This window comes from Dipodomys merriami, unplaced genomic scaffold (genome assembly GCF_024711535.1).
Source record: "Dipodomys merriami isolate MVZ:Mamm:240054 unplaced genomic scaffold, mDipMer1.0.p SCAF_14, whole genome shotgun sequence".
Classification (NCBI taxonomy): domain Eukaryota; kingdom Metazoa; phylum Chordata; class Mammalia; order Rodentia; family Heteromyidae; genus Dipodomys; species Dipodomys merriami.
The window spans coordinates 33,992,087-34,013,079 of record NW_027202715.1 but is presented as its reverse complement, the minus strand read 5'-3'; the positions used below and the strand labels follow the sequence as shown (position 1 = coordinate 34,013,079).

At 39.4% G+C, this 20,993-nt stretch overlaps 1 protein-coding gene across 4 annotated transcripts in view; it reads left to right on the top strand.

Moving 5' to 3' along the window:
- Pank1 (pantothenate kinase 1) overlaps positions 1–20,993 on the top strand; it is a 92,753-nt gene that overhangs the window by 33,466 nt on the left and 38,294 nt on the right. The window contains exon 3 of one of the 4 annotated variants that reach the window (XM_070021170.1): positions 8,840–8,945. Coding sequence is in view for 2 of the 4 variants with exons in the window: in XM_070021168.1 (XP_069877269.1) it covers positions 10,269–10,974 (706 nt within the window). In the remaining 2 variants the exon portion in view is untranslated. Of the gene's footprint in view, positions 1–8,839; positions 8,982–10,094; positions 10,975–11,156; positions 11,767–20,993 lie in introns of those variants that run through there. The other 3 variants (XM_070021171.1, XM_070021168.1, XM_070021169.1) reach the window with 3 other exon arrangements.

The following is a 20,993-nucleotide window of genomic DNA, read 5'->3' as shown; positions in this document are numbered from 1 at the left end:
GATCAGAGTTTAGCTAACAAACATCAGGCTCTGGGTTTGATCCCAAGTACCACAATAGTTAAGTTGGTAAGTAAGACAGTAAGTAAATAAAGGACACCAACACTTAACTTTGTAGATTTATATCTGGTAATCTTTGGAGCTCAGTACAAGGAGTAAATAAGCCTTATTTATATAGTATTTAATAATAGTGACAGCTATTGATTACTGAACATCTTAATTTTTTATTTTTATTTATTCATTCATTTATTTTTGTCGGTCCTGGGTCTTGAACTCTGGGCCTAGGCACTGTCCCTCAGCTCTTCAGTTCAAGGCAAGCACTCTACCACTTGAGCCACAGCGCTACTTCCAGTTTTCTGGAGATAAAGAGTCTCACAGACTTTCCTATCCAGGCTGGCTTTGAACTGTGATCCTCTTAGCTCAGCCTCCTTAATAGCTAGGATTACAGGCATGAGCCACAGGTGCCCGGCTCATCTTAATTTTTTATTACCATCCTCATATGGTCACTCAGTACTCCATTATAAAAAAAAATGATGTCCTAGTATGTTACATACTTTTCTCTTAAACCCCTATGCCTCTTTTCCTTCACTCTAAGCTCATGGTCTGTTCCCAAATTACAGCAAAATATCAGGAAATTGCCTCATTATTCATTCACTAAGCCTAGACTTATCCCTGCCTCTGCTAATCTACTTATTCTTTCTTCTTTTGACAATGGAGAAAGTATCCTACTTACTAAATTTCAGAATTCTATTTATGTTTTGAGTCCCAACCTTTCATCAACCTTCCATCAGCATTCAAATATGTTCCCTGGTCTTTCATTTTTGTAAATATTGCCTTAACCCCTAGTCTTCCAGTTTCTTCCCTGCTCCTCTGCTCCCTTCACAGCAGATTTCAAGAAAGGTTCTATACAAATTAACTCTACTTGTCTACTACTTCATCTTCCAGTTCTGTCAGAGTTGAATTCCAGCTCTACCACTCCTCTGTTTCTTACCTAGGACACCAGTTGCAATATCCTCCTTATTTTTCTCATTTTATTCTATTTCTCAGCCACCCAGAGCTCACATAGACTCTAAAAAACTCCTGTTTAAATTACATGACACCATACTATATTGGTTCTCTTCTTTATGAGAATCACCATGTTCACTCTCCTTTCTTGTCCCAATACACTGATAAATTCTAATATTTCTCATGACTTGATTCTGGATCCTCTTTTTTTCTATACCTGCATATTTCACTGAGCCATCACTACTTTCAAGCTTTAAATACAATACTGTTATGTTGATGGCTTCCTAATCATATACATATATGAATATATATATACATATATATATATATATATATATATATATATATATATATATATATATATATATATATATATCACAATGCCACTCCAGGGAGGAGCTCAGTTTTAATCCTGTGAGTGACCTTAGAGATAGAACAGAAAACAGATATCATTAGTGTTGTTACTTGCTTGATACTGCTTTTAACATCAATACAACTGGAGAAAAACATAGGGGGGTTAAAACTTGTATACTTGATAGAATGACTGACTGTTCCAGTGCCTGGGATTAAGGAAGTTCTCAGGATGTAGAAAATTTTCACAATCATACTACCTAGTTATCAAAATTTTATATTAGCCGGGCGCTGGTGGCTCATGCCTGTAATCCTAGCTACTCAGGAGGCTGAGATCTGAGGATTGCAGTTCAAAGCCAGCCCGGGGCAGGAAAGACCTTGAGACTCCTATCTCCAATAAACCACCAGAAAACCTGAAATGGCGCTGTGGCTCAAGTGGTAGAGCGCTCGCCTTGAGCTGAAGAGCTGAGGGACAGCGCCCAGGCCAAGAGTTCAAGCCCCATGACGGACCAAAAAAAAAAATTATATTAAGGTTTGTGTTAAATAAAAAGATGAGTTCACTCCATGTCAAGTGTTTACAGTATGCTATATTGCATACTAGAAGAACGCTGAAGATTTCACATCCCAGATGTCCTTAGTTTGGGTCTTATCAATGGGCTAAGTGGTGCTCCAGTGCAACATCGACAAGACCAGATTGACTAGGAGGTTGCACAGCTGCTGTTTTATCTGGCAGGCAGGCAGTGCAGAAGCAGAAGTCCCAGTGTTCTGCCTTTAATTAGAGGTTTTAAGAAACACAATTTGGGCATATAATTTTCAGAGAAGTATATCTAGAAAGCGCATGGAAACTGTGCCCGCTTTCCCCCTCCCACCTTGCCCTATGCATCCCTACATTCATCTGTTCATCTGAATCCTTTAGAATGGTAAGCATGAATAAAGTGTTTCCTTGAGTTCTGTGAGATGTTCTAATAAATAATTAGATCTGAGGATCTAGTCATGGGAACCCTGATTAATAGCTGGTTGGTCAGAAGTATAGGTTCCAATCTGATACTTGGAATTAGCCACTGAAGTAAGGAGCAGCCTTGTGGGAGTCAGTCCCCATTAGGTGTCAGATTTGACACTGACACAGAATAGTGTTAGAACCCAACTGAAATTTAGGTTTAGGACACCTATTTGTATCTATGGCTAATTGCTTGGTGTATATGTAGGGGATAGGTAGGACTCCCACACATTTTGGTTATAGAAGTATTCTGGGTTAAGTATGAGTATAGAAGGCAAAACAATTTGTCCCCACTTATGTGTAGCTTTTATTATTTGTAACTGGTAAACTTCACTATTTAGAGGGAACTGTGTCTGGAAAAGTTTGCCTCATTTATAAGACAAACCTCAGTGTGCAAAGTGCTGAAGACTCTCTTCACTGCTATCATTCTTAAAGAACTGTGCATATACCATAGTCACTAACATCCTAAAAATATTGGGACTTTGATTATGGAGAGAAGACTCACACACATATATGTGCATGCACAGAGATTCATTTCTTCCATAATCACTTTATAGACAGGTCACATCTAAACTCTCAGATTTCAGCATAGATATGATTTTCTTAACTATTCCTATATAGACCGAACCTCTTCTTTCACTTATTGTATCTAACATTATTGTATTTGATATTTCACTTAATACCCGTATTTATTGATTTCTTTACTTGCTATATTACCCTTCAGTCTCCTTAGGAAAAAATGCATGTCCATGATGGCAGGGACTTGTTTCCTTTGCTTATCTATGTAAGATTAGTACTTGGAATATTACCATTGGTAGCATCAGTTAAATATATTTGGTCAAAAATATACTGCTAAGTAAATATACAAAATAGAGATTTTTAACTAGGACATATCTAGAATTTTTTTTAATGCTGGAGATTATCTCCAATTAACCAACAAAAAGCCAGAAGTGGAGGTAGGGTTCAAGTTGTAGAGTTCCAGCCTTAGCGAAAAAGCTAAGGGACAGCTTCAGTACTGCACCCCAGAAAAAATGCTGTGAAATATTACATCATGGATTTGCAACCATAGTAAAAAGTTTGTAGGTAATAGGAGATGTACTGCCTTCTGGGAGGCACTACAGCAGAGTGATATAAAGTGTATAAGAATAAAGGAAAAGACTTGTCTACTTTTGCACTAACACGGAACAGTTCTGTGACCAGATTTAAAGAGATTTTCCCCTATGCCAAACAAGTCTCTTATAGATACTCACTAAGTTTCCTACTCAATTCTGACACTATTTTTCCTAGAGATAACATGTTTACCCAGAGGTAAACATTAATTTCAAGTCCCAGATGTGACTCCGGCTTCTGACTGGCTCTAAATTGGTAATCCCATGTCTTCCTCTTCTTTTGATTCACTAATTTGCTAGAAGTCAAAGAAACACTTCATTTTGCTATTCATTTATTTCTAAATGATTCAGATCAACAACCAGATTGAAGGGATGCACAGTGCAGGATATAGAGAAAAATTACCCTCCAAGAACACTATGTGTTCAACAACCAGGAAGCACATCAAATTTCATATTCAGGAGCTTTAATAAAGTCTACTCTCCAGTCATCCCCTCTCTGAAAGTTCTTGGGTGGGCTTAAGTTTTCAAATCTTTTATTTTCTAAGCACTTGAGGTCTTCCTCATAACTGATCCCCACTCTGAGACTACCTAGGGGGCCCAACCTAACTCACTTCATTAGTATAAATTCAGTTACAATAAAGTCTATATTCATAACAAAAGACTCTTCTTCAACCAAAAAATTTCAAGGGTTCTAGACGTTCTATGATAGGAATTTGAGACAAAGTCTCCAAGATTTTATACCACAATACATTCTAATGCTATCCAGACCCAAGTTCAAATATTAGTGATGCTATTTTTTACTTTGTGAACTTGTACAAATTAATGGTGCTCTCTAAGCCTGTTGTCTGGAATATGAGGATAATAATAACACCCAAGAAATAATGATTACAAAGACAGCATTTATACCACCATTAGTACAGTATATAGCATGGAAGGGATCAGTAAATGTTAGGTAATTTTGGTAAATCTATTCCCCTTCTGAAAGTATACCCAATAGTTGAGGTCACTTTAATTTTAGCCTATCAGATATTTAGGCAGCCACACCCCATCCATCTTTGTGTCCTAATTACTAGTTACACAGAAAATATTAATGACTGACAGGAAATGTCTTCCTGAGGGATGTGTTTCATTTCTGCATGCAGTTATTATTGGTAGTGGCAGCTGTTGATTCCATATTTTTCCATCTCTGTTGACCAGAAACTAAAACAAAATCAAAACTTAATTAGGCAACAAGAGTATCTTCGATATAATGCTAGAAGGAAAAAGTAAGCAGAGAGATAAGTAACTAGCATGAAAGAATACTAAAGAGAAAGCAATTATCATCCTGTGATTAAATATTATGGAAGGCTGATTACCAGAGGAGATTGGTCAAAATCTTTCTCATATCTCATATCTGGGAGGAGATTGGAGTCCAGGCTGGCCCAGGTATAAATTAAAGACTTCCTTAGAAGTAACTAAAGTAAAACAGACTGAGGACATGGCACAACTAGCACAGCACTTGTCTAGCAAGTATAAGGCCTTGATTGAACCCCAGTACTGTTGTAAGGTAAATCATCCCAGAAGCCACATTTTAAAATATAGAATATTGGAGTCTTTATTATACAGTTAACAGGCCGCAGACTGCCAGTTGTTACAAAGGCCTGCAGCACACAAATACACATAACACAGCTAGGAAACATGCTAAATAGGAAAGAAATAATAAAAACAATACCAACAAGCCAATTCAGCTCTAATGGAGAGCCATGATTACTAGAATGAGCCAGGAGACAGGACACAATCACAGAGACACATGTGGCATGGTGTCTGGTGGCTAGGCTGGTCTGGGGCCTTAATAGGTCGGCACAGGGGGCAGATCCTCAGGAAATTCCCAGTCCCAGGCACTGGACTGACAGATTCAGTAACCTATCAGCCAAGTGCCTGCCCCTGCCTCCAGGGGTCTGGGCATGCCCATCACCTAGGAGGCAGGTGATGGGGGGAGGGGTAGTTCCTTCTCTCCGCATGAATACAAGATGCCAGACCCTACAATCCACCATGTGGCCAATATGGCACTGGCCAGACCTGGCCTCCTTACTTCAGTACATGTTGCAAATAATGTACTGTGCAATTACATACACTGAAGGTCTGCTTAAGATTTTTTTTTTTTTTTTGGGTCCGGTCATGAGGCCTGAACTCTGGGCCTGCGCACTGTCCCTCAGCTCTTCAGCTCAAGGCTAGTGCTCTACCACTTGAGCCACAGCACCACTTCAGGCTTTTTTCTTTTTGCTTATGTGGTGCTGAGGAATCAAACCCAGGGCCTCATGCATGCAAGGCAAGCGCTCTACCACTGAGCCACCTTCCCAGCCCCTGCTTAAGAATTTTTTTTTAATTCTTTAGTACTAACAAATAAGAAGAAACATAAGTAGAGAAGACAATAGTATACATTAATTCAAATCAATCCTCTCCTTCTCTAATCTGTAGATGTTGTCCCCAATGCTGTTTTTGGTATTGTCTCATGAGGATACATCATTAAAAGGTGGAGTTTGGTTCCAGAAAATCTGCAAAACTAGCAATGGTCTGCAATGGTGTGTTATCACTGTTTTTTCAACACTAATTTTTTTGTTGGATATGAAAATATGAATCTAGGAAGAACGAGGCTGGGGATTTGTAATATGTAGTTGAATTCATCTAGGATGTAGGGCCAACATTCTAAACAGCATGACATCTGCAATTCAATGAATGGCTTCTCTCACTTCTAGGCTTTTCAGAACTGGGTGGAAAGCCCCTTCCACCTTGCAAGGCTTGGGATGGCTGTGAGAACAAGTCCATGTTATTTAGACCTAGTCTCCTTCCTTCCCTTCCTTTTCTCCCTCCCTTGCCTCCCTCCCTTCCTTCCTTTCTTCCTTTTTTCCTTCCTTCCTTTCTTCCTTTTTTCCTTCCTTCCTTCCTTCCTTCCTTCCTTCCTTCCTTCCTTCCTTCCTTCCTTCCTTCTTTCCCTTGTTGCTCAGGCTAGTCACAAACTCATGATCCTATAAATTCTTTTAGAACCACTAAAAGAACCGTTCTCAAATGTCCTAAGTTTAATTTCAAGAGGCTATGAGGTGTAAACAAACATCCAAGAATCACTTGTTGGTAAGTACAAAGCCAATAGACATAACCAGGGGATAAAGAGTGAAGAAAAAGACTATTACTGGTATAAGTAAGGAGAGCACACTTAGCAGTATATTTCCCTGAACAAAAAAGACCAGGGTCATTTATTGGAGAAACATGCATATTCATACATGCAAAACTTGTCCTCACATTCCTGAGTATACTCAGTTGGAAGTTATGCTTCTTCATGCATTTCATGTTAAAAAATGGGAGATGAGAATGCGTCATGATGAAGAATTTATTATGATAATGAGCAAAGCTTATTTTAGTCAGAATGATTCTGATTTTGGTTGGATTCTAGTAGATTTCTCTAGAGGGACCCATCTAAAGAAAAGAACTTGAATGAATGATAACAGTCACTTAAAGGGCCAGCAACTCTGAGTACTCCTGAAAGTACCTGCCTAGCAGTTAATAAATGTAAACAACTTAGCTTTTCTTCCTTAAATTTGCATCATAAAAATACTCCTAGCTCCAAGTCTAGTAGATAAAATTCCAACTATGTAGCCTTGCTGCTACTTGTTATTGAAATTTGTCCCCAGACCTGGTCCTATTTGCTTGCTGGCTTACAGTTTGCACTGTACAACCTCACCTCCTTCCCCACCCACATACATAGAGTTAGGCACAATGTCACACATCTGTAGTCCAGGCTACTAGGGAGGTGGAAACAGGAGGATTGCTTGAACCATAAGAGAACGTAGCAAATGTCATCTCTTAAAAACAACAACAACAACAAAAAAGCTTTAAAACTCTAGGTTATTCCTAGGTGACACTGATGTTGGAAAAGCAATAAATTTTTATTTAATAAAATAAATAAATAAATAAATAAATAAATAAAGCCTCTTGAAGGCAATATAAGCATCTAATTTGTGCTTGTATTCCAGCCACCTGTATTAGGACTTACCACACTGTCCACACTTAATGATTGATAAATTAATGGCCAAGGAACAGAGAGAAAAGTGGCTTGTGGGTTGCTCTCATTCTCTTCCAAACACTGTTTGTTCCAGACTACTCTAAGAGCACATTATAGCACAAAGTTCACCACCTACACACAGCCATAAATAAACCTGTGGGATGCCACCTACCTCCTTCCTATTACATTCAGGTTGTAACTGATCCAGGGACCAGCTTGTCAAAGGTGAGAGGAAAGAAGGCCAGGTCTAAGACATTCTGTCTGTCCCCTACCAGAACTTCTGATCTATCTGGGTGTGAGCCACTTGGCTCAGGCCTCCTTCACCATGCTTGAGAATCAAGCTGAAGAGAATATGTGCTTGGAGGCACAGCAATACCAAAACTTCTATTTGCATCTTTGATGTAAGTTGCTTCCTAGCCGACTCAGTTCAAGATATGGGAATTTGAACAGTAAATGCTTGAATACTGAAAGTGGAAATAGGGATTTTTAGCAAATTTTCAGTAGAAAGTGAGGATGTAAGTCACTTATTTAGTCACAAATGGTTACCCATAGCTTCTGAGAGATGCAATGATGAATAAGAGTTATCTGCCTTAGTGAAGCTTACAGTACCCAGTACAGTGGAGAGTAGAGGGAATAGTAACTAAATAATATGTTATTGTTTCAAAGCACTGTACTGGGCTCCTATGTGAACTCTTCCATTATTGTCTTAATTATGATTATGGAATGGATGTATCTTATAGTTACAAATAAAGAAGCAGATGGGAAATAGGAGAGTATGGGGGGGGGGAGGATTCAAGTTGTAAAGAACTGAAAGGAGCTCATGGAGAATAGTGATGAGGGAGAGGTAGATAAGGGCTAGATCACCTAGGAAGATTTCTCTATGCTTTCAAGTAGCATAAGTCAAAGAAGCAGATAGTTGAGAATTAGGGTTGAGTCCTTATTTGTCCTCAATCACCTTAGCTGTTTCTCTTAGCTATTTCCTTATTTGAAATAAAGAAGTAGAAGCATGCGCTCTCAAGTGAGTGGTCCCAATGGCTCAATATCTCTGATTTTACATTCTTCTGCAGGGGGGAAAAAAGCCCATAACAAGGATATAAACCCTAGATACTGCTGAAAGTACAGTGCCAAGGGACATGGCAGTGCAGTGGCCAGCCAATCTTTGCCAGGTTCTGACCCCTCTGTAGATGTGGTACAAATGATGGAAAATATCACACACAATCTCCTATATGCCTTGTTTCCCTTGACTTGAAAGGAAGGGTGAGTTGCAAACATAACTATCTTCTGTCAAAGGATAAACCTGACAATTTAATGACCTTAATTAATTGGCATTATTTTCAATTCTAGGATTGGACATTTCATTCCCTGAAATAGAAGTATTTCAATGGGCCAAGCAGAGGAGTGTCTTTCTTCAAGCAGAGAAGGGTTTGAAGAAGACAGAAACAAAAACAAAGTAAATCGATCATTTCAAAGTTACTTCCCTTGTAAGGTGGGGACAGAAGAATTTGTTTTTAAACTGATAATTTGATATTCTTTTTTCTCTTAGGAAAGGATGAAGGCAGGGGCAAATTCACTATTTTGACCATAGAAGTTGGCATATTTGGGTTTCTGGCTGTTATCTCTAATCCTGGTTTTCTTAAGTCAAACAAACAGCTACTCAGTTTGGTGATTTGGAATTTTAGTATCAATGATACCATTTTGACTTTTAGTCTAAAACAATGACTTCCTATAATTTTTCTTCTTCCTAGTGCTGGAATTTGAACCAAGGGCCTTGTACATATTAGGCCAAAGTCTTTACCACTGGGGCACACCCATAGTTATACTCTGTTCAAAATTTTATACAACTCTTTTGAGAACCTAGATTGTGTCAAGATTGTAACAATACTTTTAGGTAAAACAAACAACCCTATTAACTTACCAAAAACAGAGTCCTCAAGGAATTATATAACTTTGTTAAGATCCTCACCCTCCTCTCCCCGCAATTTGTCTTCCTACTGAGCATACTCAGACTGGATCCCTACTGCTAGGTGTGTTGAGCAAGACTTTATGTGGATTGCTTGGTGGCTAAGTTGGAATTGCATCCCAAGGCTAACTCTAAATGATGACCACCCTATAATGCTGCTTTCCCTTCTTAAAGCCAGAGGCAACTTTGCTCTATAAATAACATGATATTGTCTCTCCAAGTTCTTTCTGGGTGAGGAAAGAGCTTTTTATAGTTTGCGATTACTTCTGTTTACAAGGTCTCTTCCAGCACCAGGTGAAATCCTGCCTACTTTTGCCCTTCACAGTATTCCCAGGTTTCCTCTCTGCAAAAGGCAATGCACTCTATGTGCTTTTATGTGCAAGTCTGTCTCCCTTTCTATAAATAACCTCCCTGCCCTCAGGCCTTGAGTAGTTTGGTCACTTCAGGAAACGCGAGAGTGGGGTCTCTCTCTGTGTGTCTCTCTGTGTGTCTGTGCCTGTGTCTGTCTCTCTCTGTCTCTGTGTCTCTGTCTCTGTCTCTGTCACACACACACACACACACACACACACACACACACACACACATTTATAGGTGGGGTAGCAACATGAATGACCTTGCAAAGGTACCTAGCCCACTGGGGACAGGATTAGCAAACCTCAGACCTCTGCAAACATTTGGCTTTTCTCCTGCATTCCTTCTAAAGCTGCTGGCTCTCTTCGAGCCTACCTCACCCAGTACCCTTTCGGCTGGCTCTGCCATACAAAGCCCAGTCCGCCCATCTCCTCTTTGCAAGCCCTGCGAACTTCATTCCCCATGTTGAAACTCGTCGGTGTCGGTGGCGGGCAGAACTGGGCATGCTCAGTGGCGGGGACAGGTCCGAGAGGCGAGGAAGAAGCTGCATTTGAAGTCTCAAGGCCTGGGGATCAAAGGGAGGCGGGCCGTAGAGGCCCTGGCTGGGGCTGCGCTGCGATCCCCAGTTCCGCGCCGGAGGCCGAAATGCTCCGGGCGGGCGCGGCGGGGTCGCCGCGCGGGGGGCAGGGCGCGGGGGAGGTGGGGGAGTCGGCGGGAGAAGGGGAGGAGCGCCCAGCTCGCCATCCCCCGGCGCCGGCTCTGCGGCTGCTGAGTCGGAAGCAGCGGGGTGGATCTGAGGAAAGAAAGACGTCCGAGCATGACCTCCAGGGAGGCCGCCTGAGCCGAAGCCCACGCGCAGCTCCGCCGGCATTGGGCATGGGTGACCGCGGCGCGCAGCCGGAGCGCCCGGCCGCGCACTCCCCAGGGGCGGCCGCGGGCACCGGCGTCGCCGCCGTGAATGGGTTGCTGCACAACGGCTTCCACCAGCCGCCAATCCAGCAGCAGCTCTTCTGCCGCCAGGGCTCTGCGAGTGGCGGTGACGCAGCGCCCCCGCGCCCCCTGCTCCTGCCGGAGCTCCAGCCGCCGCCGCTGCTCCCGCAGCATGACTCTCCGGCCAAGAAATGCCGGCTGCGGAGGAGGATGGACTCCGGGAAGAAGAACCGGCCGCGTAAGTCCCGCCGGAGGGGAGCGTCGGCGCGAGGCTGGCGCAGGGTTTGGGGACTGGGGACGGCGTGGGCTGGAGCTGCGGCGCACCGTGTGCGCCCGCGATCGAGAGGGCAGCTCGGGACGGACGCTTCCTAGGACGCCCAGTACTAAAGGTCATTGCTTGAGCCTGTCCCCTTGCTTGGTCCTACCCGCATAATGGGCCGACTGGACACCGAGGGGCCGCGGTTCTACAGAGGCGGACGCACGGCCAGCCATTCTGATTGGTCGCGGGGAAAATGCACTCGGTGAGCATTTGGTGGGATCATTGAGTGTGGATAGAGCGAGCTTGCGGCACCACGGAGGCTGACTTATTCTCCGAGCGCAGCAGGCACAGTAACCGCCAGTGTCTTGGGTCTGTTGGCGAGCCCAGTTCTGGAGGCGTGGACTCTGACAATCCCCCAAATCACAGCCTATTAAGCCTTGTTTCTTCGCAGCCAATCAGATGGCCTGTTGGGAGGGACACACCTTCTGATACCATGTGGGCCGGAACTAGGTGGACCAATAGGGATTGGAGGTGGATTTTTTTTTTCATGCATGGTGGGGTGGTAGAGTTGAGTGTAATTGTAATGTGTAGTCGAAAGCCAGAAGTGCATTATTTCACAATCGAACCTGGCATATATAATGGTAGTTTGTAAAGGGTACTTTCCCTGCTGGACGTTCTGGAATGTAAATTTGTAGATCCAGTTTATCTTCACACAGCCGATTTCCTCTTTTGGGGTCTCTTTAATGAAGCTTATAAATGGCAGAAAGGAAAGTAAGTAGAATGTATGTTAATAATCGATTGCATCCAAACATGCTCTTTTGCATATAAATTATTCTATGTTAATTGTGTTGGAAAATAGACAAATTTTTGGATTTCTGTAAAAGCCTGGCAATTATCAAATGATGTAACTTTTTTTTCTTGTTTATTGTTTTTATTTTTTTCTGACTCTTAGCTTTTCTGCACCGAATTAAAGTTTCTGAGGGGTTGAAATCTTTTGCGTGACTGTGGGTGAATCCAGTGCTTGAATTTTGTAGTTCTGAAATGTTAAGGTTGAAAGTTAAGGTTTTGTGTGGAGCTTTGGAACCATATAGCAGGTTTGGTTATGGTTATAAGACTGGTAACACCGATTTTTTACTTAACTTTTGTTTTACATTTTGACTTTTATAAGAACTTAATATGAACTAGTACTTAGGATTTGCTAATCTTAGTTTTTTTAACCGCATTTTAGTTAGTTCGCTGAGCTATAATGACAAATTATACTAGAGTTTGCAATGAAACTAGCTAAAATATAAAGAAATACATTGAGCTTTATCTACTATTGTCAACTTGAATAATCAATGTTTAACTGAGTATTTAATACTCCTTGAAATACTTTCAAGAAATTGAAAATATAATCTCTACCAATTACATTAAGAAAAACAAAAAATTAATCTGTCTTTCACTTGTGATTGCATATCCATAGGAATTACTGTAAAACACAAGAGAATATAACTATTGGCTTGTATATCCTGTGTCAGAAATGAAATAGATTTGTATTTTTTACAGAAAGATCTTAATTCTCATTTTTAAATGACCATGATTGGTTTTTTTGTATAAAGTTTTAAAAGTCTTAATCTAAGTTGGTTTTTTGGCTATCCTGCCATGTCTACTTTTCTCAGGTATTGCAAACTTTTCTGAAAATTTACATACTAGCTGCCCATTTCACTATAAAAATTTCTTAATAGTGGATTTATTTTATTGTTCAATCAGTTAATATTTAGATGCTCTTACAGGGTAATCTACGTAAAGGAGAGCATATCTCTATTTTCTTTTTGATGACAGATAGACCTTATAGGAACAATCATTACAAGGAACATTTGAGTCCTTTAAATCTAAACTGTCAGAATAGGTTGGTGATAAAGCATCAAGCCATCCAAATAACTACTTCGTAATGACCAATGTGCTACATTCTATTCCTGTCCCTTTCCAAATTAGATGTGTATTAGGATAGACAGGGTAGTACTTCTGGAATGCATGTTGCAACAGGTATGTTTCTAATTTGGTAAAATTTTGTGTAGAATGGAATATCATTAAAATACTTCATATTTGAAAACAAGGAAATTATTCAGTATTTTTTGATTAATTAAAAGTTTTAAACTTGACCTTTCAATGAAGAGGTAATCTGCAATCTAAAAATCAAATCAGGGACTGGGAGAATAAATAGCTTGGTGGTAAAGTATCATGCTTAGCAGTTTCAACTTTCTGTGTTTGATCTCCAGCACCCCCTCCTTCCGCCTCCACTCATCCCCTCACCCCCAGCAAAATCAGTTCCTGATGATTTTGTGAAATAAGGAAGGGAGAATGCTGTCCACCCTGGACACATCTATCTGTCTGTCTGTCTGTCTGTCTATCTATCTATCTATCTATCTTTTTGCTCAAATTTATTTTAAACTGTCTTCCTCCTGAGAAGAAGATATTATAGGCACAAGCCGCAAAACCTAGCTAAAGCATATTTTGTTTGGCATGATAACCAAAGACGGAAATAGTAAATAGTGATACTAGGCACTGTGTTGGAAATGAACTATACAACATCGAGTGAAGGTGTGTTGGAAGGAAAAAAAAACTGGGAGAAAATGAGGGAGGGGGTGACACTGTTCAAAAAGAAATGTACTCAGTAACTGACCTGTGTAAATGTAACAGCTTTGTATATCACCTTTACAATAAAAATTAGAGGAAAAAAGATGGAAATAGTAGTGTTAATTCTTAACATGTGGAAAATATAACAAGCAAGTAAACAAAACCTGTCATGGTTTTGGAGACAAAATAAGTACAGAGATAAAATTGTGTTTTTTACTGACAGTATTAGTTTTTATTAAAGCCAGACCTCAATGTGTATTTGTGTGTGTGAAATAAAAACCTGTTACCGTGAAAGTAAATCATGGTTTTTATGAGTCAGGAACTCACCTGGTTGCCGTGATGGCCTAATGCTCAACAATCCTCCTGCTTCAGCCTCCAAGTATTGAGATTACAGGTGTGCACCACAATGTCTAGCCTTTTTTTTTCCAGATATTTAATTACATTTAAAACACATTTAATTACATTTAAAACACATTTAATTACATATATATACATATATACACATACATACACACATATCTCTTAGAATGACATCATTCTGAATTAGATATGGAAACTGTTTGGTATACCTTGTGTGGTATACAGAATTTTTAAGTAGGCTAGAATAGGCTAGATCAGGGCAGCTGGTAAACTTGGTGTCTCATTACCTAACATGACATCTTTTAGTTGCGTAGAGTTCATTAGCCATGTGTGTGCATGTACATAGGTATGTGCATGTATGTAGATGTATGTACCTAGGAATATACTTGAGAGCACTAGATTCAAAAGGACAAAGGAATATTATTTTTAGAAGCAGACACATCAAAATGGTGCTCTGATCCTCTTAACAGGTTTCTCTATACTTTGTAAAGGGGGTGGAGAAACTTGTGACAGTAAGTAGTATTTTTTGCTTCTTATTTTTGCAACAGAGTCTGGAATTCTCCTTTGTTAGCTTCCTGAGTGCCGGCATTGCAGGCACCTATGCCACATTTGGCTTGTAGCTTTGTTTTGCTGAGGATGCAGGTAGCTATCTCTGATCAATAGCTTATATGTTCATTGTTCCTGATGTACTTTCACAAACACATGTGCACATTCTCCATTTTTCAGGTGGAGAAAGAGATATTTAGAGAAATAAAGCAAACTCTGAACCCAGGTCAATCTGTGTTGCCAGCTAGTTTTCTTTTCTATCATAATAATACTTAGTTGGAAATAGGAAATATATTCTCCAACAGTTAGAAGACAGCTATACAACTTTGGCATACAGTCTTTGGAAGAAATAATAGCCAGCATTTATAAGAAGCACTTAATTGACTGTGGGCTAGGCACAGACCCAACCACTTTACACAAGTTATTTCATCAAATAAATGCTGCTCCCAGCACCCTATGAGAGGGACTCCCAGTATCTACAAGTGGAGATACAGAGCGCTCAGGATTTTGACTTTGCAAACCTCATGGATTCCCAGGAAGTGAGTGTCCATAGTGGAAAGAGCTTTGGAACCACCACACGTAGATTCAGGTTCTCATTCACTGTTTACTAATGGTGTAGCCTAGGTGATATTCTTAGCCTCTTCTTGACTCACTTTGCCAATAGAAATAGTAGTGCTCATCAGGTGTGATAAAGACCAAACAGAGAAAGTGTGTATAAAATATATGTTCATACTTAGAATCCTGTGGGAACCATTTTTCCGAGTATCCTTAAATATAAAACAATATATTTGATCCATCATCTCTATCAGGAAGCTTTGCTAATGCCCTCTGATGTTTCTAAAAGCAGGACATAGGGTAATGTCACAAGTCCCCATTGTCATTCCTGAGAACAAATGCAGCTTGCTCTGAGAGTGACATTGACAACAACTTAGTGAATAAAAAGACTGTGATTCATTTGACTGTTAAGTTAGTGTTTGGGCAAAGTTATTTTTTAAAAGGGAAATGTCCCTCCTTGATTTTGACTTTTTGATATCTCAGTCTTGGAGTGAGGCTGATAGGCCCTGGGAGATGTAAAGGATTAGGAAGAGGAAACCCTTTTCCTTTTTCAGAACTACAAGAATTGAAAAAGACTTCAAAATGCAACACAGTTCCATCCAGTTCTTGGGTCATCTTGGCATTCTTTGAGGTTCTTCTTTATATTATGTCAAAAGTCTAGTCTCTGCCCCATAACCCTGTGTTATTTGGAATTACAATATATCTAATCCACCTTCCACATGGCAGTTCATTAGGTATTTGAAGACAGCTATATTACCATAACTCTTCCTCTGGCTGTTTGTGAAAAACTAAAACCTATAATCTTGTCTGCCAGACTTCACCCATATCATTCAGTTGAGTTGCTAGTAAGTAGTAATGCAAGAATGGAAGAGGGATTTTTGGATTGTCACAAGGAAGGCAAGAAAGGATTTACTTAGATGGCCTTAAACTCTGTGATTTAATGGTTCCCAGAGTATCCATATGGACTAATGAGTTTTTATTCCTTTGGGATGAGCACTATGCTAGAATCTGGATAGGATATCCTCAACCTCTGTCCCACAAGTAGCTGGATTACAGGTGTGCACCAACTTGCTCGACCTTCCTCAACACTTTTGAATTGTAGTAGAGGTGCCATTACTAATTACACCAGGACCACAGACATAAATTAAAACTATCCTAGACAAACCAGGAGTCCAAATGGTCTGTTAGAGCCAGCTTATTCTGATAGTAGGGACTAATTCCACACATTTCTTCCTAATTTCTTGCAATATTTTTGGGCATCCATTATTTTGGGCATGGTAGGTATATTTACACCATTAACAAGCACTGGAAACCAGGGTTTTATTTTTTAAAAGCCAGTTGTTAAACATTTACCAGGCTACCAGTAACAGGGCCATAGTTCATAGATGAAGTAGAGAATTAGAGGAAAAGTGAACAACATTTACCTTTCTAAGAGTGACGATGCTAGAAGATGAAAAGTTAGATGAAGGATATTTGTCCTTATCAAAGAATGCATTCAAGATCTGAAGTACAGTAAGCTCAGGGATAGCTGACACAGGCCGTGGGTTTAATCCCTCAGCATTACAAGGTTAAAAAAAAAAAGTATTCCACAAGTCTTTCAAGCTCATTATAGTGTAAGGGTAGAATTTCATTTGAATCACACCTGCCTTACATTTTATTTGCCTCTTCCTATTCTCATTTTGATCCAGAATAATCACAACTAGGTAACATTTTATTTAGTCAGTTTTGTTTAGGACTATGAAGTTGCCAGAGGTAGGGATGCACCACTGTAATCCCAGCAGGCTAGAGGCAGAGGCAGGAGAATTATGAGTCCAAGGCCAAATAACTATGGAGAATATAGTTAGCTTAGTGCTAGATTACATAGTGGTTACACAAAAGAGGTGTTGGCATATCATTTACTCATACTTAATTTGGTATGTTTTTATTGGAATGATTTGATTTCTAGTTACTTGTTCATTGTGATTTGGGAAATGTCAAAATTATATCTTTAGTAAATATAAATCTGATCATAACTTACCTTAACTCACATAACTAAATTAGTCATTGTTATTTTTCATTGCTGAAATGTTAGGATAGGATGGCTTGAATCTCTTCATTTGTTTCTTCTTAAGGCAGGTAGCCAACTAGATTTGATTTCTAGTTACTTGTTCATTGTGATTTGGGAAATGTCAAAATTATATCTTTAGTAAATATAAATCTGGTCATAACTTACCTTAACTCACATAACTAAATTAGTCATTGTTATTTTTCATTGCTGAAATGTTAGGATAGGATGGCTTGAATCTCTTCATTTGTTTCTTCTTAAGGCAGGTAGCCAGGTAGGAAAGAAGCTTGATCTGTGTAGTTTCATAAACAGGAAAGCAAAACAGGGACTTCCCCAGCTCAAGTTTTGCTTCAAAGGTGACTGATTGTGTACACTTGTCCTCTTACTGCATTTGAAGACTGCTGGGGTTTTAAAAAAAAAGCAAAAAAATCAAACTTTAGGAAAATTTCAAACATGATAGAAAACTAGAGAGCACAGTATGTTGTACTATTCAGCAGTCATCACGCGACTTCTCTAATTACAAACTTGCTTTTGATCTTATTTTTATTTCTTCTATTAGAAGCCCAACTTCCCTTTCCCTAGCCCAGATTGTATTGAGACAAGTGTCTAATCATATCATTTCAATATTCAGTATGTTTGTATCTGTTTCTAAAGATTAGATTAGTACTCATTTTTAGAAAAATAAAACCATCTGTGCTTTCTTTATTTCTGAAACAGTAAGCAGTATATTACATCTAGCTGAGATTATTTGATTTGTAATGCACAATTAGAAAAATGAATTCAGTTATCTAAATAGAATTAAAGTTGTTATATCTCACTTGAAAGAAGGTAATGAAAACATGATACATACTGTGTTCCCATCAGAGAATCTTTTTATTTGCCATTACTTATTATTCTTTCTATGGAATTAATTTTTAACCATTTTTTCATGGTCTTAGAGTTGAAAGCTCATTCCTGGAATGAAAGAGTACAATGCTAGAAAGCTGCTGGAAGTTACTCCCCAAATCACTGGACTAGAAATAACTGGTATTTCCTATATGGTTTTTGTCTTGATATAGATTAAGAAAGAAGGAACAGTATTAAAAGAAGTTTACCGACTTTTTTCTTCTGAAGTCAGTGGAATGGCATTAGTAGGAACAGACAAACTAGCTGTCCTGAAGATACTTAGGATACAGGGCTATGCTTAGGCCCTGGAATCCAGTCACTGGATTCAAAGTTGAACTGGAGGTCTATAGAATAAGTACTGCTGAAATCTGTGAAATTTGCCACACTCTTTAGCTGCTATACATTCAAAGCTATGCCGTGGAGCAAGGACAAAGATGTAGGATCTATTTAATATCACTTTGTATATCAAGCATTTCTGAGGATCAAACTAGTTAAATAGTGGCCATTTCTTAACCCGCATAAATGCCAGAGTTTCTTTTCTTTTGCCAGTTTTATGAAAATGCACTTCAAATGCATTTTTTGTACCTTCTTGCCTGTTTGTGAAAATGACTATTGTATTTTAATCACTTAAAAACATCAGTAACATCAGCAATATCAGTTTTATGCCAGTTGTAATACAGGAAAATCTTAGATAAAGGTATAAATTGGACTTGTTCAGTCATTGGATATTTGTTTAACAACAGCTAGCTATTTGCAGGCTATAATCTCCAGGGGTCTACATGGTTTATTCAAAACTATTCTTAACAATATTTTTCTTTGTAATTACAAAGCATGCTGGAGATCAACTAACTAATATTTGAATGAGTCACAGAAACTTTAAACATTATTTGTAAAATTGCCATAAAAGTAGGTTATGAGAACTATTAACTAGTGAGTATAAGTCTCTTAGCACAGTGCCTATCATGCAGCAAGACCTTAGTGTTATTTGGGACAATGTGACGTTGGGTTAACTCATTTGTTTATAAGTTTTAGAACAGGCATCTTGTTGTGAATAGACCATTCTTTGGCAAATCTGTAACCCTCAAGTCTTAAAATTTTCCTGTAGGCATATGTCCACAAAATAAATTGCATAAGTTCTAAAACAACACTTCAACACACGTGTACCAAACTCAATTGAATTTTAGTCAAGGCGTGGGTATATTTGCTTGGCCAGTGCTCTCACTCTGGCTCAGGTCAGTTGTATAATAACAAGTAAATGGGTAACCTAACAAACCCTTGATAACACTGTCTTAGCATCTGAGCACTTATTAAAAGTTTTGGATGGTGTGTGTGTGTGTGTGTGTGTGTGTGTGTGTGTGTGTGTGTGTGTGTGTGTGTGTGTGTGTGTGTGTGTGTGTGTGTGTGTGTGTGTGTGTGTGTGTGTGTGTGTGTGTGTGTGTGTGTGTGTGTGTGTGTGTGTGTGTGTGTGTACTGGGTCCAGGGCCTGAGTGCTATACTTTAGTTTTTTTGCTTAAGACTGATGTTCTACCACTTGAGGCACACTTCTACTTCTGTTTTTTTGCTGGTTAATTGGAGATAAGGGTCTCATGGACTTTCCTGCCAGAACTGGCTTAACAAGTCATATCTTTATATCTCAGCCTCCCAAGTAGCCAGGATTACAAGCATCAGCCACTGGTACACGGTTTTTGTTTGATTTCTTGTTATATTTCTCACAAGCCCAGTGAAGACTTGCTAGATATTTTTAGCATTCATCTTTTTTGTGAAATGTTTTTTATAATGCTTTCCAAGCTGCTGAATCAGTTTTGATTCAAGAAATTTGAATCAAATTTCAAGGAAGCTGTTCAAAAATTAGTTAGGATTTGCACACTCTTTCTGAGTCAGACATTTCTCCATAATATGTAGCCAACAAAATTTTGCAAAATGGTTCCTAAAGTTCATGAACCTACAACTACTATACAAAAGGGACAATTTCCTGAGGTTCACAAATGCAGATTCATTTCCCTCAACTTTATATAAAATTACATTAAGTGTAATATTACTTCTTTCATATGTGTGGTTCAGAGTTAAGATGCAATTTTAAAATTCCAATTTAAAAGAATATGGAGAGGCTAGGTGTGATGGCTCACGCCTGTAATCCTAGCTACTCAGGAGGCTGAGATCTGAGGATCATGGTTCAAAGCCAGCCCAGGAAAGAAAGTCCATGAGACTCTTATCTCCAATTAACCACTCAGAAAACCAGAAGTAGCTCTGTGGCTCAAGTGGTAGAGCACTAGCCTTGAGCTAAAGAGCTGAGGGACAGCGCCCAGGCCCAGAGCTCAAGCTCCATGACCAAAAAAAAAAGAATATGGAGAAACTACTGTTATTCTGACTTTCTTGGTTTGCTTTTTGTTGTTGTTGCTTTGTTTTTGTTTTTGTCTGTCATGGGGCTTGAACTCTGGGCCTGGGCGCTGTCCTCAGGTCTTCAGCTCAAGACAAGTGCTCTACCACTTGAGCACAGTGCCACTTCTGGTTTTCTGGTGGTTTATTGGAGATAAGAGTCTCACAGACTTTCCTGCCCAGGTTGGCTTTGAACCATCCTCAGATCTCAGCCTCCTGAGTAGCTAGGATTACAGGTGTGAGCCACCAGCATCCGGCTGCTTTGGTTTTTGATACAGCATTTTGTGATATGGCCTAAACAAAGTCCAATATTTTAAATGCTCCTATTTGTATTTCTCAAGCTTTCTTCTGTTTTCTCAATGAGATAATATATGGAGCTGTGTCTGCATTAGTATAGAAAATGATTGTTGTTGCTAATTGCAGTGACTGTCACATGTGACAATTTACCAGTGACAGAATGAAAGCCCAGGAGGCAGCTGAGGGCTTGAAGGAAACAAGCACTTTTTTGTTGTTACTCTTTCCTTTCCTTTCTTTCTTTCTCTTTTTTCTTTCTTTCTTTTTTAATACAGGATCTCAGTATGTAGTCTAGACTGTTCGAGTAACTCTGGATCTTCCT